The sequence below is a fragment of the Rhinatrema bivittatum genome, chromosome 5 (assembly GCF_901001135.1).
Source record: "Rhinatrema bivittatum chromosome 5, aRhiBiv1.1, whole genome shotgun sequence".
NCBI classification, from domain to species: Eukaryota; Metazoa; Chordata; class Amphibia; order Gymnophiona; family Rhinatrematidae; genus Rhinatrema; species Rhinatrema bivittatum.
The window spans coordinates 89,787,954-89,815,127 of NC_042619.1; the positions used below are offsets into that span (position 1 = coordinate 89,787,954).

The 27,174-nt window shown below is 43.0% G+C and overlaps 1 protein-coding gene and 1 long non-coding RNA gene across 2 annotated transcripts in view; both read right to left on the reverse strand.

Annotated features, from left to right (window-relative positions):
• The window catches only part of ATP8A2 (ATPase phospholipid transporting 8A2), a 1,219,142-nt gene that overhangs the window by 594,099 nt on the left and 597,869 nt on the right, over positions 1-27,174 (reverse strand). The window contains exon 25 of the mRNA XM_029602569.1: positions 8,568-8,740. Within this exon, the coding sequence (XP_029458429.1) occupies positions 8,568-8,740 (173 nt within the window). The remainder of the gene's footprint in view (positions 1-8,567; positions 8,741-27,174) is intronic.
• Positions 24,536-27,174, reverse strand: part of LOC115092076 — a 58,683-nt gene continuing 56,044 nt past the window's right edge. The window contains exon 3 of the long non-coding RNA XR_003856899.1: positions 24,536-26,616. This is a non-coding gene — a long non-coding RNA (uncharacterized LOC115092076). The remainder of the gene's footprint in view (positions 26,617-27,174) is intronic.

The window sequence follows — 27,174 nt, forward strand, 5'->3', positions numbered from 1 at the left end:
TCCCACCCCAACCCAGCCAGCCTATCAAAGCAGTGCTCCAGGCCCTTTAAATCGACGTCCCTTCCCGGGGCATCGCGCACCGGGCGTCGCGCGCCCGAAGGAGCGCGACCTAAGGGGCCTGCCCCTTAGCGCGCCCCTTGGAGCGTCCCAGAGCCAAACGATAATGCACTCCAGTACCTCTAGAATTCTGTCTAAAGTCTTCTAGATCAGGACGATGCCCCCAGATACAATCAAACACACCACAGCTATATCTTCATCGCATCCAATCTTCATCCAGCAGACACTCTTCCATCCTCCATCCAGCAACCTCTCATCCAATCATCATCCAGCAACCTCTCATCCAATCATCATCCAGCAGGCACTCTTCCATCCTCCATCCAGCAACCTCTCATCCAATCTTCATCCAGCAACCACTCCTCCATCCAGCAACCTCTCATCCAATCATCATCCAGCAACCTCTCATCCAATCATCATCCAGCAGGCACTCTTCCATCCTCCATCTAGCAACCTCTCATCCAATCTTCATCCAGCAACCACTCCTCCATTCTTCATACAGCAGACCACAATGCACACAGGGCTCCCAATTCCAATCCTCCAGCACAGAACCTTTCTCACAGCAAAACAATCTTTGATCTCACGCCCACCCACCTACAAATCCCTCATCCCCATCATGATTTCCCCGTTTACCCAAACGTTAGGCTTAGCTCTTTTCTCTTTGATACTATTCAACGCACAATCACTCTCCAAGAAAACACTAATTCTCAATGACATGCTCTTGGACAAAAATCCTGATTTCTGCGCCATAACGGAAACATGGCTTAAACACACGGACACCGCTCTACTAAACCAACTTCCAACTCAAATCTACGATATCTTCTCTATCCCTAGAAAGAAGAAAAGGGGCGGAGGTATCCTCCTAGCAGCCAAAAAAGAGCTAAAAATCACACAATTCCCTATTAACTCTCCATCAAAAATAGAAACAGGCCTATTCAAATCGGACAATCTGCAAATCCTTCTAATCTATGCTCCTCCAGGCCTTCTAGAATCAGATGCATCACCCATTCTAGAATTAACAACAACATACATAAATCTGGAGCATCCCGCTATAATACTGGGAGATTTCAACTTACACGTCGACGACCCCATTCTCTCAACCAATTGGAAATCCTTCCTAACCGCCATGTCGGCCATAGGGTTCAAACAGATCATAAACAAACCTACCCACAGAGCAGGTCACACCCTGGACCTAATTTTTGTAAACTCTAGCATCTCTCACCCTACTCTACCCAAATGCCAACCTGTTCCCTGGTCTGACCATACCTTAATATCTTCCGCCTTTTTGCTAGAACAAATAAGCAAAAAACCTATCCCACAACCTGAATTCATATACAGGAAATCTTGCTCATCTGAGGAATTACACAATCATCTTAGCCCAGAACTCCCACTCATAGACATCTCTTCACCCAATTCAGCCCTCCACTCTTGGTCCACGATAACAGAAACAGTAGCCAACAATCTCTGTCCTCTGGCAACAAAAAAACTCGAACATAACTCCTCCAAAAGACAACCTTGGTTTAAAGAAGAACTCCAAAAACTTAAACACTCCCTCCGACAGAAGGAAAGCAAATGGCGGAAAACACCAACACAGTCATCCCTCTCTGCCTACAAGTTCGCACTCCACCAATACAAAAGCACTACATTAAAAACAAAAAGGGACTTCTTTGCACAAAAGATCCACCACATTATCTTTGATTCCAAAGCCCTCTTTACCTATGTATCTAATTTAACTCAAACCATGAATCCTGACATCCCGGCCAACCTAGCTCAAGAAAAAGCAGAGGAATTGGCCCTCTTCTTTAGCAACAAAATCTCCAACCTAATAACACAGCTGAGAACCAACACTTCAACACAATCCAACACATACTTCCACCACAACAAAAATATAACTCTATAATCCTTCGAACCCATCACTACTTCGGAGATACTCTCTACACTTAAGAAAATGAAACCTTCATCTCACCCTTTAGACCACATCCCCTCCAAACTTCTCCTGCTAATACCAGACACAATCTCCAATGCTCTAACAGACATTATTAACTGCTCCTTAGCACAAGGAATCTACCCGGAAGACCTGAAAATTGCATCCATCAAACCACTCATAAAAAAACCCAACTTAAATCCTAATGATCCTACCAATTTTCGTCCTATATCAAATCTCCCTTTCATAGCTAAGGTAATGGAAAAATTAGTTAACTCCAGACTCTCAGACTACCTCGAGGAACATAAAATTCTATTCCCATCTCAATATGGCTTCAGAAAAGCCTTAAGCACGGAATCACTACTAATTTCCCTGACCGACTACCTCATCATGGGCCTGGATAAAGGTCATACTTATTTACTGATCCTCCTAGACCTCTCAGCTGCCTTTGATACGGTAAACCACTCCACCCTACTAATTCAACTATCAAACATCGGAATAACAGGAACAGCACTATCATGGTTCAAATCGTTCTTAGAGAACAGAACATACAAAGTAAAAATTCACAACAAAGAATCTCAACATTACGCTTCATCTACGGGAGTTCCACAGGGCTCCTCCCTTTCACAATGCTCTTTAATATCTACTTGCTCCCGCTTTGCCAACTGCTAACTAATTTAAACCATCTGTATGCAGATGACGTCCAGATAGTCATCCCCGTCAAAGAATCCTACTCCAAAACCCTAGAATTCTGGGAAACTTGTCTTCTAAAAATTGATGGACTCCTCTCAAACCTTAATCTAATACTAAACTCTTCAAAAAGCGAACTCATCCTAATTTCATCTGAAAACAGCAACATCAACACAAATCCTCCATCCAATTTACAAACTACACAAGTAAGAAATTTGGGAGCTATCATGGATAACAGGTTAAACCTAAAAGCATTCATAAATCTAACTACTAAGGACTGCTTCTATAAACTCCAAGTCTTAAAAAGAATAAGACCACTCTTCCATTTTCATGACTACAGAACTATTCTACAATCAATAATTTTTGCCAAACTAGATTACTGCAACTCTTTGCTATTAGGCCTTCCATCATCTCACACTAAACCCCTTCAGATGGTCCAAAACACGGCTGCTAGAATATTAACTAACACACGGAGAAGAGACCACATATCACCAATCCTCAAAGACCTGCACTGGCTGCCAATTCACTACAGAATCATATATAAGTCCATAACCACTATCTACAAATCAATACATCTACACTCTCAGCTCAACCTTCAAATTCCTTTCAAAAAATTCACATCCAAAAGACCAATCAGAGAGTCCTATAGAGAAACCTTACAAGTACCACACTCTAAATCCATGAAGCACATAACCGCCAGAGACAGGGCTTTCTCCACTGCAGGACCAACACTGTGGAACTCCATCCCACCACATTTGCGACAGGAACCCTGCCTTCCCACATTTAGGAAAAGACTTAAAACGTGGCTATTCTTGAAAGCATTTCCTGAACCAAACTGAACCTAATCCATTATCTTACAATAAATCAGACTTTGCCCTTACAATGGTAATTAATATCCCTACCTCATAAGGGCTATTCATCATTGCTTTAAGCACAATGACTGGCATTGATTTTCTCCAATTAAACCCCTGCTTCTTTTCTACGATCCAAGTTATATTACTCCCCTGTTTTATTGTAACTGCATTCCTTAGCCTCCTCTTGTTTAATGTTTTATTACTACTATTATTATCATTATTCTATTATTACTAAGATCAATGTTATTTGTTGCCTCTTGTTCCTTATCCACTTGTTAATTGTAAACCGACATGATGCAATATTTATTGTGAATGCCGGTATAGAAAAACTTAAAATAAATAAATAAATAAATAAATAAACATTTACCATGAAACCCCTGTTATGCCAGAACTGGAAATTCTATGGCTTGGTTGTGAATGGCCTCAGTCTCCAGGAGACGGTGGCATGCAGCAGGCAAAGGACAGAATGGTGCCTCTTGGGTGATTTGGGGAATCTTGTGCCTAGGATTGTGAAGGTGGCTCCAAGTTCACAGCACACAATGGCCTGGTAAAGATAAGCAAATGGGGCAAACTAACAAATATGAAGCTTCCAGTTTACCCCTTGCCACTGAGTAAGGGTGGATCAAATTCAAGAAGAAGGAAGGAAGCTTGAGAGAGTAAAAAAACAAAGCATAATAAATATAATTCTGTAATATTAATGCACTCCAGACTTTTGAACTTATGCTTCGTATTCTGTTGAGTTTAAAATGATTTTCCTTTCTTCAGAAAAATGACATTTTTATAAAGTCATTAATTTTACTCAGAATTAACTTCTGTAAATAAGTGTGCTATTATTCATTTTTAAATAAATCTCATATTTTTCAAAAACAGCAATTATCAGAAGCAATTTACCTGGGTTAAAAGGCATTTTGAAGGGAGTCATGTGATGTCCTAGTCTGAGAGGCTGCACTTTGTGAGGGCTACCACCAGCTGCTTTATATTTGAATATTTTTCTAACATTTTCCTTGACTAAAGAGCATGGCAGTCAGCTCCAAAGCTTTCTCTAAGCATTCCATCCTAAGGGTATGGGCTGAAAATGTGGCTAAAACCTCTAAAATAGAGGGATTTTCATCTCCTGAGAACTTGGAAGTAGGTCTGATGGACGACCTGAAATTGGAGAGCGAGGACAATCTTACCTCTGACTTGCCAACTGAATCTCCGGAAACTCTCTGACAGCTATTTAAGTCTGTCTCTGATAATTTGTCCAACAATAGACTGTAAACTTAAAATCATTGTAGATAAAATGGCCCAACTGTTTTCCTCTGTATGAGAACAGAAGTAACTGCTTGATATTGTGAAGACTTGGGTGAGCAATTTAGAAGATGGATTTATCATCTATGGCCATCGGATCGATAATCTAGAAAGGAAGCTTTCCCAGTTGGGAGCTCAACAAGAAGATTTGGAAAACCAAGGCCGTAGAAACAACATACACATAGTAGGTCTCCCCAAGCAGGCCGAAGGATCTGATGCAGTATTTTTTATTTCAACATGGCTGACTTCCCTCCTGGACCTCATGGTTAAAAACAGGCACATCAAGGTGGACCAGGTGCACTATACTTTTGCACCGACGCTGGCACCAGGTGGGAGACCATGAGCCATTATTGTCCGACTACATAATTTTAGGGACAAAAGAAAGATTCTGGATGCTGCTAGGGAAAAAGGTACCCTTATGCAAGGAAATAATAAGGTGTTTCTCTTTCAAGATTTCTCGCAGTCAGTGGCGAAACAGAGATAGAGCTTTGTGGAAACGAAACGCCTGTTGAGAGAGAAGGGGATTCCATATGCAATGCTCTATCCTGCCCATTTAAAGATCAGCTGGGAGGGGAAATCTTAATTTCTTCGACTCCCTGAGTGAAGTGCTCAAAGTTTTGCAGGTGGGAAAGCAAGAATCCTGAAAGCAGAAAACCTTATCTCAATACAACTTCAGGTAATGATTAAAATATGGTTCAATATCTGCTTGTAAGCTGTCATTATCCTTGGATGGCTTTTGGGGCACCAAGCTAAGTGGGATATTTCATGGGAGAAGAAGCGGTAGAGTGCCCTAGCCGTCTCATAAAACTTTTATTTTACTTTGCACTATTGAAGACAAGTTTTGCAGTGAAGTGGGGCTGCATCTTTTTGCATGTTTACTGGTTGTACATGTAGTACAGGATTTTCCTTGAGCTGCAGGAGTCTAACTCTGGTCTGACAGACCAATTTGTAAGTGCACTGACTGCTGTCACTATAACATCTTAAACTTGCCAGTCAAAGCAGCAGTACAAGCTTTTAAATGTGATATTGCTTCTGCTGGCTGGAAAATGGTGGAGAACACAAACTTCTGAAAGACATACACCAATAAGACTTTCTACACATTCACAGACAAAGTCCCATTGGTGGTGTTTGATGATCAGAATGTTTTTTTCTTTTTCTTGAGTGTTTTTTGTTTTTTTTTAGTAGTAAACTAACTTTTTGTCTATATCAGGGTCCAATTTCCAAGCTTAATGGGGTTTGTTGCTCATATGGGCACCATTGGGTGATAGGACAGAGGGGAAAGGGTGGGGGCATGGGAAAGGTTGATATTTTTGGGAACGAGGTATGGTTACTGGGGATGGGTTTTCAATTAATATGGAAGCCAGTTAGGAGGCTGTTGTGGGATATGAAGTTAGGATTTGAGTGGGTGGTCTTGTTAAGGGGTTTAAAATATAAAAGTCTGAAACACACAGAGTGAAGGATGTTGTGGATGTAATCCTTTCTGATATTTCTATGCAAGCTCTTTATGAACTAGCTCTATATATCCTAATTATCACAATGCTTGGAAGAATGCCATATTGGATTCCAAAAACCATTTAATGGCTGCAGAACCATTTAAAGTTATTGCTGTGAATGTCAGGGGTATATCTTCCCTGTTTAAGAGATCCATAATTTTACAATACCTCCATATACAGGATGCCAGGTTGCTTTTCGACAAGAAACACATCTATCAAAAGATGAACATCTTAAGTTGGTGAGAGGTTGAGGGGGATCACTGGTTTCTGCCTCCTATAACTCTAGAAGTCACAGAGTATGTATCCAGATACCCAGTTTTCTTGTCTAAATTTAGTTCATCTAGTCCCCTTTGCTGGAGGCAATGTGGGACTCATGGTACATATCTTCATATGTGGTGGGAATGTGCCAAGGTACAATGTTTTTGGGGAGGGGTACATATGATTATTCAGGAAATTGTGGAGCTCTCTTTTGATTTGACTCCACAGTGTTGTGACCTTACCGCTGAACCGGGTGGGTGGTAATTGTTTGGCTCATCATCACATCGTCTGGGAAGTTTACCGGCGCTGCGTGTTATGATGACCCGTGGCTTTTGACGTCCTTGACGTCGGGAGGTGTGCACGCACATGCGAACGTGCGCATGCGGGGTGTGTGTGCGCGCATATCATCTCAGGGACACTTGTCGCTGTCTGTTCTGATTGCTGTTCCAGTACATGCATTTATCTTTTGGGAGACTGTTGGAATGGTAAGCGCGTGCTACTGAACCTTCTGGTATGTTGCTGTTATGTACTGTTTGCTGTTATGTACTGTTAGAATTCTCAAGAGGCTTGTGCTCTTTAGAATTCTCATCTTACGTTTGTTCCTTATATGCTCTGCAGGGAAGCGTTTTGGTTGTCTTGGCAACTGACTACAACTGTGAACGCTTCACTGCAGCCAGAGCTCTGCCTTTATTTGTGCCTTGATTTTGTCTTATGAGAATATTACTTGTTATTTCCTGAATTCACCTATTGAAAGACTATTACTCTGTTCCTGAACTTTGTATTTTGATTAAATACCTTTTTGAGATTCACTACGTGGTCAAGTTATATCATCTTTGAGGTTAGTTTCAAAACTACTGTTTAAAATCCATCTTCTGACTTATTTAACTTAAGTCAGACCAAGAGTCCACTCTCTATAGGTCAACACACAGTTATGTCTTTTAGGTTTATGGTGTGAGGTAGACATGGGCAAATATACATAACAAGTGGTGGAAGTTCTGTTTACATGCAGCACAACTAACCATTGCCTTGTTTATGAAAGATTCATGAATGGACAGTAGATAAGTGTTGAAACTTGACAATTGGCACTACTGCTCGCAAGTTTCAAACATGTTAATTCAATACTTTTTGTGTCTGGTACTACATATCTAATAAATGTGTACATATTTCTCTTTAAAAATTGGCCTTAATGAGAGATGATCAGTCTACAGCTCTGCAGAAAATTATTTGTGCAAGACAGGCACTGACAAGGGGTCAACAGACAAGGAGCCAGATGGATAAAGGAATGGTAACATTTCTGTTATGGGTCTGCTGTTGTACCAGAAATGAACCCTATAGGTTGTGCACAGAAGGGAAGAAAAGTCCTACAGGAAGCAGAAATTGGTACAAAGTATACACTGTAATAATACATATTGCAGATGTGGCCTACTCTGTTCCTAAAACACCAAAAACAGGACTAGTTTTCCAGATAACCATAATGAATACGCATGAGATATATCTGCATACAATGGAAGCAGTATATACAAATCTATCTTATGTATATTGTGGATATCCTGAACACCAGAACTGACTGTGGCTCTTAAGTTCTAGATTTGGTCACTCCATACATATTGCACAGAGTTGATACACACACTGGTATATGAGACCCGTTGATGTCACAACTATATTTCCAATCACAAAATATAATCTGAGATGTTATTTTTAAATCTGTATATCTCTGTCTCATGCAGTTGAAAATAACACTTTGACCCATGGCAGAAGAAAAAACAAATACACATAGTAAAAAAATATTCTAAATCTATTTTTAAGACCTCTCTAATATCTCTGAAATGGTACTTTTACTTTCATGAAATTTAATTCATTTTTCTTAATCCAAGAGTTAAATATACTTCCTTTTTAATTTTTCAGATACATGTAATCAAAAAGAATAATTAGCAAGAGTATAGTACATTATGAAATTATTTAAAATCTGTTCTATTTTCTAAAGATCCAATGTCCATTTCTTACCTACAACAGATGACAGCCTTACATGAAAGTGCTAGATCCAGGAAATACTGTCGAACTTCAAATGACAGAGCATATTTCAGGGTCTGGCCATCAATGATCAGCGCTAGGTCATTCTCTTTGCCAAGAGAATCTCCAAGGTCTGTAGAGTGCTGAGTTAAAGTTTCCCTCGTTGCCTAAAACACATAAAAACACAATCATGTCAATTTTATCCCTTATGTCCAACTAACCCCTAGATTCATCAAAATGCTATGATATCACATGGATAACACTCACAGGGTTCAGTAAAGTTTTTGCTCCCCTACAATACTTTTACTACTCCTAGTGGGTGAGGGGGGGGGGGGGATGAGAGGGAGAGAGCCTCTGGGGAGGCCTTTACAGTATTCAACTATTTATATCCCTATAGGAGGACCAGTTAATAGCACAAGGTGAAGTGGTGGTAGTTTAGGGTTTAGGAGCCAGTTTTACATGCAGAGTTAGTATAGCTGGGTTCAAAAAAGGTTTAGATAAGTTCTTGGAGGAGAAGTCCATTAATTGCTATTAATCAAGTTTACTTAGGGAATAGCCACTGCTATTAATTGCATCAGTAGCATGGGATCTTCTTGGTTTTTGGGTAATTGCCAGGTTCTTGTGGCCTGGTTTGGCCTCTTTTGGAAACAGGATGCTGGGCTTGATGGACCCTTGGTCTGAACCAGCATGGCAATTTCTTATGTTCTTATGTACAAACAGCACAGTACATCTTGGTGAAGATTTGACATCATTTGGAGTGAGGAGAGTCTCACAAAGTTGAGATTTCTACTATGTTCTCTTACCCTAACTTGATAGTACCCTGTTATAGAGTCCATCAAGCTAAGGCGAGAGAGTATTGTAGGGCAAGAGAACATAGTAGAAATCTCAACTTTGTGAGACTTTCCTCATTCCAAATGATGTCAAATCTTCACCGAGGTGTACTGTGCTGTTTGTACATCTCACTCTGCATGTAAAACTGGCACTTAAACTCTAAACTACCACCAACACCTCACCTCAAGCTATTAGCTGGCCCTCCTATAGAGATATAAATAGTTGAATACTGTGAAGCCCTCCCCAGAGATTCTCTCTCTCCCTCCCTTTCCCTCTCCCAGAAATGCAATCTTTAACACAAATTGCATTTCAGACATCTCACACAGCTGAACACCAGGAAAAAAAAGATGTAGTTATTGAGAGCATGCATTATGCTATCGCATAGTGTGATATTGCCCCTAATTTTAATTATCCCACCCAAACCCCTCCCCAAACCCATCCCTTCAAAAAATTTGCATTCACACCAAGCGGTAACATGATTATCGCATGCATTATGGAGTTAATATGTGCGTTAACACTTTATCATGTGCATTAACGCCATAACACATTTTGATGAATAACCCTGTAAATTTGTAAGCAGGGTATACCTCCTAGGTTTCTAGGTTAACAATAAATATTTATTTGACATTCAAGAGATATAAGGATGTAATACTGTTATTTAAAAAGTACAAACTAGAAATAGTACAATATCTGGTTCACAAAGATCAAGATCCATAAAGGGAAGGCGTGACAGGATAATTCTTCGGGATCAGCCCACTATGGAATCACAATCTGTAACCAGCTTTCAAAAAACCCAAAAACGGATTTAAAAACATCAAACTTCATGATTTGAATGGGGACTTAAGTATTTTCATCACTAAATTTGTGACTCAATAAAATCTGATCAGGGCTCCCAAAACATACTCAGATACTGACTTACCTTTTTGGATCATGATTTTCATTGGCAGGACAGGCCTACATGAAGTTGAATGACATGTTTAGAGGGCAAATGCCTTTTTATGAGAAAGTTACCCCCATAATGAGGTTAGTCAAGTAATAATGCAGTTAATTATGCCTGCATCTGTCAATTATGCTGACAAAAAGGAGACAATACAATAACCAGGCTATTGGAAAACCATTTTTACTAGCAATAGGTCAGTTTTAAAAATAGCCTATATTAGGGTAAGGATGATATCTGGCATCAGCTTAGTTGACTGTATTTTTTATAATATGAAATTTTTTTATTTAGTGTAAATTGTTTATTATTTATTTAATTTGATATAGGCAAATGCATATTTTATATTATATATTACATTATATATTACACACTTTTTAAAATTACTTTTAGCATTAATATTTCTTAAGGTAATATTGATTATCTCGCCATTGCTATATGTATAAAAGGTTGTAGTGTTTTCCCATTTTTTAAATATATATTTTGATTAGTTGAACAATTCATCATATATATTTATTTTGTAATTTCTATTACTCCTTTTTATTTTTTATTTTCTTCATTTACTATATTTTTAGATATGTATTTGTTACTATTTAGCTAATTTTTATTATATGCACAATATGATTCTATGTTGTTCTCAACAAGATGACATTTTATATAGCTTTTCTCATGCTGATTTAGCATTTTAACTTTCTTTTTAACCCACACAGCTGATAGATTACCTGCTTTGGTTTAAGCCCCATCCCCTTGTCAATCAATATGAAGGTCCCATCAAACTGAATGAAAGACTAGCAGTGTACAAGCTATCCAAACCAATAAGATTCTTAATTGGATCCTCTATGGCAATCCCATCATATAAAGAAATAAAGAAACAGAACCCAAAACTGATCCATCTCGGGAGCAGTACTCGCCCTCTGGAACTCTCTCCCAGAAGAGCGCAGAGAAATACAGAAATAAATCCAGTTCAGAAAGCAACTGACTCTTTGGTCAATCTTTTGCTGCCAAACCTAAAACGCAGACTTTAAATGACACTACATGGTATTCTACCTCAAGTACTTTAAATGTGTGTCTGAAAACGAGTATTATTGCTCCATTAGTTATATTCAAGTAAATCATCAGTATTCTCCTCTATACTGTTATAGGCAGAAGGACGTAAATATGTATACCCTGGAGGAGAGGCGAGACCAGAGTGACATGATACAGACTTTTAATTACCTGAAAGGTGTTAGGAATCAAGTCTCTTTTGATGGAAAGAAAGCTGTAGAACTAGGGCTCATGAAAAGAACTCCAAGAGTGTAGACTCAGAACTGTCAGGAAATGTTTCTTCATGGAAAGGGTGGTGGATGCATGGAATGCCCTCCCAGAAGAGGTAGTGAAGACAAGAAAAGTAGTGGAAGTCAAAAGAGCATGGATAAAAACAGAGGATCCCTAGTGGCTAAAGGGGTCGTTTCAGAGAGGAAAAGTTATCCATCTAAATCTGATATTCACAGTTACCTGGATAACTCATCCAGCTAAGTATAGTCGTGCCATAGAGCTGTCCTAAAGTTAGCCAGATAAAGTTAGTCCAGATAGCAAAGTTAACCGGATAAAGTTATCCAGCTAACATTAAGATAGCCGGCTGTATTCAATAGTGCAGCTGCACTATTGAATATACCTCCAAAGTTAGCCATATACAGTAAGGGGCGGATTTTCAGAGCCCTGCTCGCGTAAATCCGCCCGGATTTACGCGAGCAGGGCCCTGCGCGCCGGTGGGCCTATTTTACATAGGCCCACCGGCGCGCGCAGAGCCCCGGGACTCGTGTAAGTCCCGGGGTTCTCCGAGGGGGGCGTGTCGGGGGCGTGTCGGGGGGCGGTCCCTGTCGGCGTGCCGTTTTGGGGGCGTGTCGGCAGCGTTTTGGGGGCGGGTACGGGGGCGTGGCTACGGCCCTGGGCGGTCCGGGGGCGTGGCCGCTCCCTCCGTACCCGCCCCCAGGTCGCGGCCCGGCGCGGAGGAGGCCCGCAGGCGCGCGGGGATTTACGCCTCCCTCCGGGAGGCGTAAATCCCCCAACAAAGGTAAGGGGGGGGGTTAGACAGGGCCGGGCGGGTGGGTTAGGTAGAGGAAGGGAGGGGAAGGTTAGGGGAGGGTGTTAGAGGATTCCCTCCGAGGCCGCTCCGATTTCGGAGCGGCCTCGGAGGGAATGGGGGTAGGCCGCGCGGCTCGGCGCGCGCCGGCTATACAAAATTGATAGCCTTGTGCGCGCCGACCCAGGTTTTTTAGTAGATACGCGCGGCTCCGCGCGTATCTACTAAAATCCAGCTTACTTTTGTTTGCGCCTGGAGCGCAAACAAAAGTAAGCTATTCGCGGAGTTTTGAAGATCCGCCCCTTCAGGCATGGAGTCTAACCAGCCAGTTGGCTCAATTACAACAAGAAGTATCCCTTCTTCTACAATCAAATGCTATAGAACCCGTCCCTCCCTGTCAACAAGGGACAGGATTCTATTCCAGATACTTCCTAATACCAAAGAAATCAGGGGGGCTACGTCCCATTCTGGACCTTCGGGCCCTCAACAAGTACCTTCAAAAAGAAAAGTTCAAGATGGTAACCCTGGGCGCGCTGCTCCCTCTGCTGCAAAAGGGTGACATCAAATCTTCACTGAGGTGTACTGTGCTGTTCGTACGTCTCACTCGGCATGTAAAACTAGGCCCAAAACCCTAAACCACCACCAAAATGTCACCACGAGTTATTAGCTGGCCCTCCTATAGTGATATAAATAGTTGACTACTATGAAGGCTTTATAAAGAGTTTCTCTCACTCTCTCTCGCTCTCACTGGCTATGTTGAAAATACATGCAATACATCTTTTAGATACACAAACATGTTGTAGGGTAGATTTACATGTATTTGCATGCACAATATAAAATACATACTCACAATCATGCACGCCCCCTATACATGTGAGTGGGGGAGTAGCCTAGTGGTTAGAGCAGTGGACTATAAACCAGGAGACCAGCGTTCAAGTCCCGCTATCACTCCTTGTGACCTTGGGCAAGTCACTTTGCCCTCCATTGCCTCAGGTACAAACTTAAGGGGTTATTTTGTAAGGCTTATTGTATGTCATAGCAAGCAGAGGTGATCTAGGCGCTGTCTTCACTGGCGGTGATAAGGTAATCCACATTATTGCCGCCAGTAGTGTGCCCACCTGGCTTTTGCACTATTGGGTGCAAAAGCCAGGTGGTGCGATGGCTGCTGGCTTTTGCAGGCCTGCCCTCCATTACCGCTGGATTCACCATTCTGTGCGAGAATGGAGAATCCAGGCCATAGATTGTAAGCCCTCTGGGGATAGGGAAATACCTACAGTACCTGAATGTAATCTGCTTTGAAGTGTGGAATATAAATCTAAATAAATGGGTACAGGGGAGTGCTCTTGCATGTTTTAAAGTTATCCTCATACTCTGCAGATACACCTATGCAAGCTCATTTATTTGCCCAAGCTTTTCATCTGCAATAATTTTTATGATTCCATGCACTGTATTTAACTTTTTTAAAATTTTGTTTGTGTTTCTTTTAAACTATGTATGTGCTTTGACCACTTGTAAACCGCCTAGACGGATATATATTTATCCATTGTGCGGTATATAAAAACTTTTAAATAAATAAATAAATACATAAATAAATATAAAGTGCATTTTAAAATTTAGGCCTATGTGTATTTCAGTTTAAATAGAAGAAATTACATTTTACTTCAAAATTTAAAGGTGCACCTTAGGACTAAGTTTTAAATAACAAACACTAAAACACTAACATAGTAATATGGAGGTCCATATTCTTCAATCACAGCCTGGACAGCTGTCCTGTGAGAACACCTGTTACATCAGGTAAGCAACATTTGCTTTCTCACAGGACAAGCAGGATGGTTGTCCTCACAAATGGGTGAGTACCGAGCTGAGGATGTCCCGACTTGCACCAAATGCACCCAACGACGTGCAAGAGGCACAACAACTGGGGTGGAATTTGGTAAGGGCATCCGCACCCTACCGGGAAGGTGGAAGGGTGTTGGTACATCATGTTGGAAAAAGGTTACGCAAGACAGATTGGCCGAAGATGGAGTCCTGTCTTCCAGCTTTGTCCAAACAATAGTGGGCTGCAAAAGTATGGAGAGAACTCCAGGTTGCAGCTTTGCAGATGTCAGGAAGCGGCACCGATCGAAGGTGTGCCACCGAAGTCGCCATGGCCCTCACAGAGTGTGCTTTTACACGGTCTTGAAAAGGAATGCCAGCTTGCTGATAGCAAAAAGAAATGCAGTCCGCCAACCAGGAGGATAGAGCCTGCTTACCCACAGGTTGTCCTAACTTGTTAGGATGGAAAGAGACGAATAATTGAGTGCTCTTTCTGTGAGAAACTGTACGGTCTAGATAGAATGCTAGAGCCCGTTTACAGTCTAGGGTATGCAGAGTCTGTTCTCCGGAGTTGGAGTGGGGCCTGGGAAAAAAGATAGGTAGTATGATGGATTGATTGATGTGAAACTCCGATACTACCTTAGGTAAAAATTTAGGGTGAGTGCGGAGTACCGCCCGGTCCTGCAGGAGTTTAGTGTAAGGCGGATAGGTGACTAAGGCCTGTAACTCACTAACCCTGCGAGCTGAAGTGACAGCTAAAAGGAATAATACCTTCCATGTGAGATACTTTAATTCACAGGAGTGTAGAGGTTCGAAAGGTGGTTTCATTAGCCGACCAAGAACCAGATTAAGGTCCCAAGATGGGGCCGGAGGACGTAAGGGTGGCTTCAGATGGAGCAAGCCTTTAAGAAAGCGTGTTACCAGGGGTTTTACTGAAATAGGGACACCCTGTATGCCTTTATGGAAAGCGGCTACTGCACTGACATGCATCCTAATGGAAGAGGTTTTAAGACCCGATTCCGATAGATGCCATAAATAGTCCAAGAACTTAGAGATTGGACAGGAAAGGGGATCAAGGGACTGGGAAGTGCACCAAGATGTGTACCTTTTCCATTTATACGAATAGGATCTTCTGGTGGAGGGCTTTCGTGAAGCTATCAGGACACGAGAAACCGAATCCGAAAGGTTAAAAGGCTGAAGGACTAACCTTTCAACATCCATGCCGTCAGGGACAAGGCTTGGAGGTTGGGATGGAGGAGGCATCCGTCGTTCTGAGTGAGCAGATGCGGATCCGTTCCCAGAGGGATGTGCCTGCGGATGGAGAGATCCTGAAGAATGGGAAACCACACCTGGCGTGGCCAGTGGGGTGCTATCAGGATCATGGTTCCTCCGTCCTGGCGAAGCTTCACGAGAGTCCTTGACAGAAGAGGAAGTGGAGGGAATGCATAGAGCAGACCTGATGTCCACTTGAGGGAGAAGGCATCCCTCGGCCGAGAGTGGTGGCTCCGAATGAGAGAGCAGTAATTGTCTACTTTGTGGTTCTGAGGGGACGCAAAGAGATCTATGTGGGGAGAACCCCACTTGTGAAATAGAGAGGTCGCTACCAGAGGATCGAGTGACCACTCGTGTGGTTGGAAGACCCGGCTCAGCTGATCTGCCAATACATTGTCTACTCCCGGCAGGTAAGTGGCCCTGAGGTACATGGAGTGGGAGACGGCTTTTGCCCAAATCTGCGCAGCTTCCTGACACAGAAGGAAAGAGCCTGTGCCTCCCTGCTTGTTTATGTACCACATGGCCACTTGGTTGTCTGTCTGGATTAAGATTATCTGATTCGAAAGACGATCTTTGAACGTTCTGAGTGCGTAACGGATTGCTCGAAGTTCCAAAAAATTTATCTGGTGTTCGGCTTCCTCTGGTGACCATAACCCTTGGGTTTGGAAATCGTCCACATGAGCCCCCCAACCGATGTGGGAAGCGTCGGTGGTCAGGATTACTTGTGGATCTGGTAGGAGAAAAGGTAAGTCCTGAAGGAGATTGATTTGAGTCGTCCACCAGGTTAAAGATAGGCGAAGCGCTTGTGTAACTGCGACTATGGAGGACAGGCGCTGAGAAGCTTGAATCCATTGGTGTCGCAGAGTCCATTGTGTTACTCTCATGGCTAGTCGGGTCATGGGAGTGACTTGAACTGAGGATGCCATGTGTCCTAGGAGAATGAGGAATTGGCGAGCCGTGGCCGTGTCCTGAGACTGGAGCTGGCGAGCTAGGGACATGAGAGTTTGGACCCGCTGCAGCGGAAGGTAAGCCTTTGCCTGTAAGGTGTCCAAGTCTGCCCCAATGAAAGATAAGGTTTGAGATGGGACTAAGCAAGATTTCTCGTAATTGACAAGAAACCCTAAGGAAAGGAGTGTGTGAATTGTCAATTTTAGGGAGGATTGAGCAATCTGAGGGGTAGAGGCCCTGATTAGCCAATCGTCCAGATAGGGGTAGACGTGGACACCTTCCTTCCTGAGGAATGCTGCTACCACTACGAGACATTTGGTAAAGACCCGTGGAGCAGATGCTAGACCGAAAGGTAGTACCCGGGTACTGATAATGGTCGCGGCCCTACCAGAAAACGCAGATACTTGCGATGAGATGGTGTTATGGCAATGTGGGTATAAGCGTCCTTGAGGTCGAGAGAGCACAGCCAATCCCCCTTTTGCAGCAGAGGGAGCAGCGCGCCCAGGGTTACCATCTTGAACTTTTCTTTTTGAAGGTACTTGTTGAGGGCCCGAAGGTCCAGAATGGGACGTAGCCCCCCTGATTTCTTTGGTATTAGGAAGTATCTGGAATAGAATCCTGTCCCTTGTTGACAGGGAGGGACGGGTTCTATAGCATTTGATTGTAGAAGAAGGGATACTTCTTGTTGTAATTGAGCCAACTGGCTGGTTAGACTCCATGCCTGAAGGGGCGGGGAGTCTGGCGGGAGAGCCATGAACTTGAGGTGGTAACCCTGTGCGATAATTGCTAACACCCAGTGATCTGAGGTGATCTGTTTCCAACGGTGTAAGAAGTGGAACAGTCGACCCCCCACAGGGATGTATGGAAGAGGGATCTGGCATGTGCTCAGTAGAGGGAAGTCAAAGGCCCGCCGCAGGCCCAGGAGGTGGGGCTACAGTAGGTCTTTGCTTTCTTGGCTGGCGAGGCTGAGGCCTGTTGGAGGACCGTGCAGGACGAAGCCTAGCTGATGGAGGATAATAGCGACGTGGTCGAAAGAACGACTTCTTAGAGTCCTTCTTTGGTGGTTGCTTGGAGGACACGTCAGGTGGGACAGACGAGAGTTGTTTCAACGTCTCATGGTGATCTTTTAACTCTGCCACAATCTGTTGAATTTGTTCTCCAAACAAATTGTCGCCTAAGCAGGGTAGATCAGCAAGACGATCCTGGACCTCTGGGCGAAGGTTAGACGCCTTTAACCAAGCCCAACGTCTGGCTGAGATGGCTGTGGCTGAAACTTTTGTGGAAGCATCGAATATGTCGTAGGCAGTTCTAATCTTGTGCTTCCCTGCCTCAAATCCTTTTTGAAGAAGGGCTTGAAGCTGTGGTTGGTACTGATCCAGCAACGTGTCAGCATAGTCTTGCATCTGCTTAAGGATGGCTCTGTTGTATTGAGTCATGTAAAGTTGATATGAAGCTATGCGTGAAATCAACATAGCTCCATGATATACTTTTCGTCCCACACTATCCAGGAATTTATTGTCCTTGGTAGGTGGAGTGGAAGAGTGTTGCTTAAGACGTTTGGCCTTCTTCTGCGCAGACTCAACCACAACAGAACGATGATCCAGTTGAGGCTTTTGAAAACCTGGTGCTGACTGGACAAGATATGTGGAGTCAGCTTTTTTGTTAACTGGTGAAATAGATGAAGGAGATTCCCAGTTTTTCTTTAGCAGATCCAAAAACACCTGGTGAATAGGGATGGAAGCGATGATTTTTGGAGCATCCAGAAATTGGAGTAGTTCCATCATCTGGTGTCTGTCATCGGCTTCAGATTGTAACTGAAAAGGTACAACTTCTGACATCTCTTTTACAAAATTAATGAAAGAGAGATCCTCAGGAGGAGATCTTTTTCTACTCTCTGTAGGAGATGGTGGTGAAGGCAAATCTGTGTCAGAAGATGTATCATCATCAACACCCCAGGTATCGTAGGGATCATGTGGGACTTGAAGCCCTGAAGGACCTGGTTGAGGCTCTGAAGGCATCGATGGAAATCTAGATGGAATCGGTGCTGCAGATGGAACTAGGAATGGCATCGAGGGCTTCGGCGCTGCCGATGGAATCGGTGCCGGACGCGGAATCGATGGAGCCGAAGGATAAATCGGTGGAGATATACCAGAAGGTACCGATGGAACCACCCCGGAAGGGGGAATTCGGAATGGTGTTTCTCCTGCCGATGAGAATCCAGTCGGAGACGGTGGTGTTGTCGATGGTACTGGAATTACCGATGGAAGGGCTGTCATAAGTGCCTCCATGCGGTGCAGTAGAGGTGCTAGAGCTTGCACCAACGGCTCGGTGGTCGATTCCCTCCTCGGTGGCGAAGTCGGTGCCGGCGTCGGTGCCGGAGACGGTGCCGATGGAGGTTGTAATTTCTTCATCGCTTTCTCGATGGCCTCCTGGACCAGCCGGTCCAGTTCTGCCCGGAGACCAGGGGTAACAATACCCGGCTCGACGGGAGAGGGAGGCTGAGGCAAGGCCGGAGGGACCACCGTAACCGGTGGGATCACGGCCCCCACACCCCGAGAGGGTGAGGGTTTCCTCGGTGCCTGCGAACGAGACGTGGAGGGTGTCCGGTCTGATCGCGGCTTCTTAGTCGGTGGCTCGGCTTGAGCGGAGGTCGATGGCTGTGGATCCTCGACAGGCCGAGACTTGTGCCGTCGATGGCGATGCTTTTCTTTCCGATCCCCTCGCCCATCCGGGGAAGGGACGGGAGTCGACGGCCGAGAAGCAATCGATGGCGGACGGTCACCGGAGGGTTGACGGTGATGGTGCAACTTCGACGGTGCCGGTTCCGATGACGTCGATGCTATCGATGGCGTTGGGGTGGGTGCATGGAAGAGGAGCCCCATCTTCTCCATCCTGGCTTTGTGACCTTTGGGTGTCATTAAGGCACATTTGGTGCAAGTCAGGACATCATGCTCACTACCCAAACACATAACACAAACCCTGTGGGGGTCTGTGATTGACATAGTCCGGGTGCAATCCGGACAACGACGGAACCCCGTTGCCATGGCTGTAAGCCAAAATTTAGCCTGGGGATCGGTAAGTGCCAACAGGCCTCGAGGGCCAAAATCGACGGTAGTCGATGGAAAATGGCAAAAAACTTACCGGATTCCGTAAAGATGACAAAAATTTGTCGAAGGGAGACCCCTGAGGGGCAAATTTTCTTAGGAAATTAATTTCCAAATTCCTGTCAGGAACGTGGTAAGAGAGCTCCTTTCACCGCGTGGCAACTGCTGCGCAGAAAAAAGAAGACTGAAGGGAGACCCCTGCTGGCTGCAGGGTCAGTGCCTTGCTGGCATGCCCAGTAGGGGCCAGTCAAAGTTCTGTTAAACTTTGACAGAAGTTTTCCGTGGTGGGCTCCATCCTCGATGTCACCCATTTGTGAGGACAACCATCCTGCTTGTCCTGTGAGAAAATTTTAAACAAAGCAAAAAGCTAAATAACATTAATAAAAGTTAAATTATATTATAAATAGTTGTATATCGTCAGCGTATATGTAGTGAATGATTCCGAGTCCTGCTAGTAGGTGGCAGATTGGGAGGAGATAAATGTTAAAGAGTGTTGCCGATAGGGCTGATCCCTGTGGGACACCGGTTTGCAGTGTAACTTTTTCTGAGAGTGTATTTTTGATTTGTACCTGGAAACATCTATTGTTTAGGTATGACTGAAACCATTTCATTGTTTTATTAGTGAGTCCTATTTCCTTTAGTCTACTGATTAGAATTCAATACCAGCAGTTAGAGAAGGATTCAATACCAGCAGTTAGTCTATTGATTAGAATACCAGCAGTTAGAGAAGGATCTGTGCCTTTCAACCCAGAAAAGACACACCATGCCAGTACATCTCAAGTCACTATGGCCCTGGCCTTTTTTGCCATTGGCACTTTCCAATCACCTCTAGAGGATTATGGCAGGATTAAGTCAGTCAGCCACCACCATACATATTGATCAATTACTAGCTGCTTTTTTCAGGAAAACACTTCACTATATATCTTTTTCTCAGAAAAAACAGCAACAACAAAACATTATGACTGATATTCTACCAAACTGGGGGTTATTGATTGCACTCACACCCCTATAAGGGTACCAATAAGCAATGAGGCCACCTTCTGCAACCACAAGGGCTTCCCCTCCCTCAACATGCAGGTGATCTGTGAGCTGCGATTATCATCATGAACATCATGAACATCGTGCCCAGTTTTCAAGGATCCTGGTGGAAGGAGGATAACCAATGGGACAGTGCTATATCAGGGTACAAATTATATCGCAATGATAGGGAGGATCAACTTGGTGGGGGTGTGGCACTTTATGTCCGGGAGGGTATAGAGTCCAACAGGATAAAGATCATACAAGAGACTAAATACTCAGTAGAATCTATATGGGTAGAAATCCCATGTGTGTTGGGTAAGAGTAAAGTGATAGGAGTATACTACCGTCCATCTGGACAAAATGGTCAGACAGATAATGAAATGCTAAGATAAATCAGGGAAGCTAACCAGTTTGTCAGTGCAATAATAATGGGAGATTTTAATTACCCCAATATTGACTGGGTAAATGTAACATCAGGACTTGCTAGAGACAAAGTTCCTGGATGTAATAAATGACTGCTTCATGGAGCAATTGGTTCAGGAACAAACAAGAGAGGGAGCTATTTTAGATTTAATTTTTAGTGGAACGCAGGATTTGGTGACAGAGGTAACGGTGGTGGGGCCACTTGGCAACAGTGATCATAACATGATCAAATTTAAACTAATAACTGGAAGGGGGACCACAAGTAAATCTACAGCTCTAACACTAAATTTTCAAAAGAGAAACTTTGCTAAAATGAGGAAAATAGTTAGAAAAAAACTGAAAGGTGCAGCTGCAAAGGTTAAAAGTGTTGAACAGGCATGGACATTGTTTAAAAATACAATCCTAGACGAGCAGTCCAGGAGCATTCCATGCATTAAGAAAGGTGGAAGGAAGGCAAAACGATTACTGGCATGATTAAAAGATGAAGTGAAAGAGGCTATTTTAGCCAAAAAAAATCCTTCAAAAATTGGAAAAAGGATCCATCTGAAGAGAATAGGATAAAGCATAAACATTGTCAAGTTAAGTGTAAAACATTGATAAGACAGGTGAAGAGAGAATTTGAACTGAAGTTGGCTGTAGAGGCAAAAACTCATAATAAAAACTTTTTAAAATATATCCGAAGCAAGAAACCTGTGAGGGAGTCAGTTAGACCGTTAGGTGACGGAGGGGTTAAAGGGGCTCTTAGGGAAGATAAGGCCATTGCAGAAAGACTAAATGAATTCTTTGCTTCTGTGTTTACTAATGAGGATGTTGGGGAGATACTAGTTCCGGAGATGGTTTTCAAGGGTGATGAGTCAGATGAACTGAACCAAATCACTGTGAACCTAGAAGATGTAGTAGGCCAGATTGACAAACTAAAGAGTAGAAAATCACCTGGACTGGATGGTATGCATCCTAGGGTACTGAAGGAACTAAAAAATGAAATTTCTGATCTATTAGTTAAAATGTATAACCTATCATTAAAATCATCTATTGTACCTGAAGACTGGAGAGTTGCCAATGTAACCCCAATATTTAAAAAGGGCTCCAGGGTCGATCCTGGAAACTATAGACCAGTAAGCCCGACTTCAGTGCCAGGAAAAATAATGGAAACTATTCTAAAGATCAAAATCGTAGAGCATATAGAAAGACATGGTTTAATTGAACACAGTCAACATGGATTTACTCATGGGAAGTCTTGCCTAACAAATCTGCTTCATTTTTTTTAAGGGGTTAATAAACATATGGATAAAGGTGAACTAGTAGATGTAGTGTATTTGGATTTTCAGAAGGCATTTGACAAAGTCCCTCATGAGAGGCTTCTAAGAAAACTAAAAAGTCATGGGATAGGAGGCGATGTCCTTTTGTGGATTACAAACTGGCTAAAAGACAGGAAACAGTGAGTAGGATTAAATGGACAATTTTCTCAGTGGAAGGGAGTGGGCAGTGGAGTGCCTCAGGGATGTGTATTGGGACCCGTACTTTTCAATATTATTTATTTATTTTTTATTTATTTCTTTTATATACCGACATTCAATCGAGATATGACATCGGTTTCCAGATAACTAAAAGAATAGGGTGGTAACAGCCCTATTTTACATTATAACATGATAATAAATATAACAATTATAACAGAATTAACAGAAATAACAGAAATACATGGAACAATAGATTATAGTATATAACATATGTACATAAATGACTTGTTGGTAAAGATAATTTATGATTAAGGATAGAATGGAGGGTTGAGAGGAGGGAGGAGGGGGGAGGAGAGGGATAGGTGGGAGGAAGGTAGTGTCAGGGAGGGATGAGGGTGGGGCGAGATGCTTGTGTAGGGGGTGAGGTGTGTTGCATTCGGGCAGGTTATTTATAAATGACCTGGAAAGAAATACGACAAGTGAGGTTATCAAATTTGCAGATGATACTAAATTGTTCAGAGTAGTTAAATCACAAGCAGATTGTAATAAATTACATGAAGACCTTCTGAGACTGGAAAATTGGACATCCAAATGGCAGATGAAATTTAATGTGGATAAGTGCAAAGTGATGCACATAGGGAAAAATAACCCATGCTATAGTTACAAAATGTTAGGTTCCATATTAGGAGCTACCACCTAAGAAAGAGATCTAGGCGCCATAGTGGATAACACATTGAAATCATCGGTTCAGTGTCCTGCGGCAGTCAAAAAAGCAAACAGTATGTTGGGAATTATTAGAAAGGGAATGGTGAATAAAACGGAAAATGTCATAATGTCTCTGTATCACTCCATGGTGAGACCGCACCTTGAATACTGTGTACAATTCTGGTCGCCGCATCTCAAAAAAGATATAGCTGCGATGGAGAAGGTATAGAGAAGGGCGACCAAAATGATAAAGTGAATGGAACAGTTCCCCTATGAGGAAAGACTAAAGAGGTTAAGTCTTTTCAGCTTGGAGAAGAGACGGCTGAGGGGGGATATGATAGAGGTGTTTAAAATCATGAGAGGTCTAGAACAGGTTAATGTGAATCAGTTATTTACACTTTCAGATAATAGAAAGACTAGGGTGCACTCCATGAAGTTAGCATGTGGCACATTTAAAACTAATTGGAGAAAGTTCTTTTTCACTCAACGCACAATTAAACTCTGGAATTTGTTGCCAGAGGATGTGCTTAGTGCAGTTAGTGTAGCTGTATTTAAAAAAGGATTGGATAAGTTCTTGGAGGAGAGGCCCATTACCTTCTATTAATAAAGCTGACTTAGAAAATAGCCACTGCTATTACTAGTAACAGTAGCATGGAATAGACTTAGTTTTTGGGTACTTGCCAGGTTCTTATGGCCTGGATTGGCCACTGTTGGAAACAGGATGCTGGGCTTGATGGACCCTTGGTCTGACCCAGTATGGCATGCTCTTATGTCTACATCCTCTCACAGTCAGGAATTTATAACGTCTTCCAAGAAGGTCACATCACTTGGGGTTAATTTCTAGATAAGTGCTCTTACTACAATTACTCAGCTACTAATCTCTGTCTTTTTCTCTCCCTGATATCTAAGTGGACTTACCCTTTAGGCCCTGGAAGTCCATTCCGGGCCTCTACTTGGGAACAACCCCGCTGCCCACCACCACAGGAAATCTTATTCAGCTCTTCTCTGCCTTCTCCCTTACAGTTGATAAGAGGATATCCACTCAAAATCTGGCCCATGATCCCAAAGAAATAGCCACAGAATGCAGCAGATGTGCACTATAAGGGCTTGCTGGCATCGAGAGAACATTTGGCCTACTCACAACACATTTCTGCTCCATGGATGGATTGGGGGATGTATTCTCTGCAACCCCACAAAGATCTGTGAGAACTTTCTAGCCTGCTGCATGCTTTATAATTTCACCAAAATCAGAGGCTTCCCTCCTGCAAAGGGACTAGATGATTATCTTGAGGAAGAAGAGGAGAAGGCATACAGCCTGAGTGCTGAGGAATTGCAGGAATTGCTGTAGAGGAAAGGAAAACTCTGAGTCAAAGAAATTTTCAATGGTGAAGTTGTATTTATTTACAACAAAAGGTGAAATATTTTATTATTTTATTTATTATTTGAAATTATTTATAGCTCACACCCTCCATTCATTCAGGGTAGATAAAGTAACACATAATAAAACTTTAGAAAACAAAAGTAACAAAATAAAATCTTATACAGTCTCATTATAAGTTGCTGTGATATGGCTAACAGTAATCAGGTTAGTAGTCTTTGTCATTGATGGCTGCACTATTGGGGAGTCTGACTGTTGGTTACAGTTGAGGCAAACGCTGATGAAAATAATTATGTTTTTAGAGCTTTCCTGAATTCCTTCATGTTGGTAAATGTCCGCAATTGTTGTGGGAGGGAGTTCCAGAGAGCAGGACCCGCTAATGAAAAATCCCTTTCCCTAGAGCATGATAGCCTTGCTGCTTGGGGCGAAGGAAGTTCTAATAATGACTGGAAAGCAGAATGAAGTGATCATGTAGGGACATAAAATTTAAGGATACTACTGATCCATGGAGATTTGATCTGGTGTAAGCCAGATGGATGGAAAGCCAGTGTAGAGCTTACAAGTCTGGAGCGATATGTTCATGATTTTTTGTACTGGTAAAAGACATGCAGCCAAATTTTGAATTATCTGTAATTATCTTATAGTGGAATCTGGAAGACCGGCATATAGGGCATTAAGTATTCTAGAGAAGTTATTATTGAGACTGTAGGACTGTCCTGAAATTCTGTGGTTCCAATAAAGGAGGCAAAGTTTGAAAAATGATTACTTTTATTACAGGCTTTATGTAGGCTTTCATGGATAAGGCCGAGTCTAGCTGAACGCCTAGATTACAAGCTTCCTGACAAGGGGAATGGATTAACTACCAATTTGAAAGCATGATGGAAAATTAAATAGAGTAGTACAGTCTAGTGCCAGGATCTTCATTTTTTTGAGGTTGAGAGATAGCCTATTATGAATGAGCCAGGCTCTGATTGATGCAAGACAATGATTTGGAAAAAAAGAATGCCTAGAGAACTAAACTTTCATGCTTCCTAGGGCATCCTTTCTTTCTCTAACAGGTGGTTCTGGTGCCTTGGATTTGCCCTATCTTGTACTCCTCTGCAGCAGTGTCCACTCACTATTCGCAGTGACTTCAGAGGGCACGGATACTGAGGGCAATGGCAGAGGTGAAAGCTTCATGAGGGCTGTAGAGGGTAGAGTTGCTCCTGAGAGCCAACATGAGAGGGACCTGAGCGTGAAGGCCTGCCAGCAGTGATGTGACTCTCCTGTTTAGCAACAACACAACAAGCGTGTATCTCCATGGTAGTACAGGGAGACGTAACCACCTGTGCACTCAAAGAGGACAGAGCCTTCCTCTGTGGTGATGGAGGTGTCACTAGAAGAGACATTGTTGCAGATGGTGTACACACTGGGAGATGAGGCCCCATCGTAGACTGTGCTGGATGTACTGGTGGCTGGCAGAGCTATAGTAGGTGGTGGAACAATCCAGGTTGGTGGTACAGCAAATGCTGGGGGAAGCAATATCCAGGGGCCCATTGGCCTCCATGAAGCATTCCATATAGGCTGCAGTTGGCAGAATGGCATTTGCCTCAGCATCTCTCTCCAGATTGTGGTCATGGCCTGCAGTTCCTTCTGCAGCATTCTGTCAAAGTCCTGATTCTCTTGATGAACACCCTGCATTTCCTCATGTATCACTTCCTTCAGGACCTAGATATACTGAAATCTATTCTGCCACTCTCTTGTTCAGTTCCAGCATACAGTTCTCAAATGAAATGCAAGGCACCTCATCTTTTCTACCAGAGAAGCTGCCCTCTTCAAATTGCCTTACTTCCCCCTCATCTACAGAATGCCTCAAAACGTCTGGAGTAGGTGGCTGGGCATAAGTGGCCCTGGGCTCCCACTCCTCCTCTTCGTCATCCAACAAGTCTGGCGGCACTCAGCATTTGTTGCTGCATCCCCTCTCTTGCTCCTTTCTGTCAGCACTGGACTCTGCTGACCTCCCCTCTTTATCCTTGCTGCTTTCTTCCAAGGTTTCTGGCAGCCTTCCAAGGCCATTGGTTCTCAAACCATCAGAATCTTGGCCAGTTTCCTCACCTGCAAAAAGTTCAAAAATGTCCAAACTGTCACAACACACTCTGTCTGGCCTTTTCTCTTTTCTACCACTATATCTTCCTTACAGGCATGGAGAACAGCTCAATGGTCCAAAGTCTACAGATTCCTGCTCCTCAACTAACTTCTAATCTCATGGATGTCAACGCTAACACTGTGCACTATTTTCTCAACTACATACATTCACAGAAAGAGGACAGACAGCTTTGGTGTGGCTATTGACTATTTTTAGCATCATAAAATATCTTTTAAAATGTACATATTTATTAGGTGTGTGCAGCCAAAAATGTTTATTTTGTTTGGTTTTTAAATTTAACACAAGACCACCCAAACTGTTCTTATAAAACAATATCAAAGTACAAACCAGAACAGTATCATAAAAATCTATATCAAGTATCTACCATATAAATGGGCTTGGACCGACGTGCCGCAAATGTGCAGTAGAGAGCAGCTCTACTGCGCATGCGCAAGAGCACATCGGTCAGAGGGCAGCAACATGGTGCTGGGAAGGAATGAAGCGGCAGGAAGGAATGATGCGGCGGG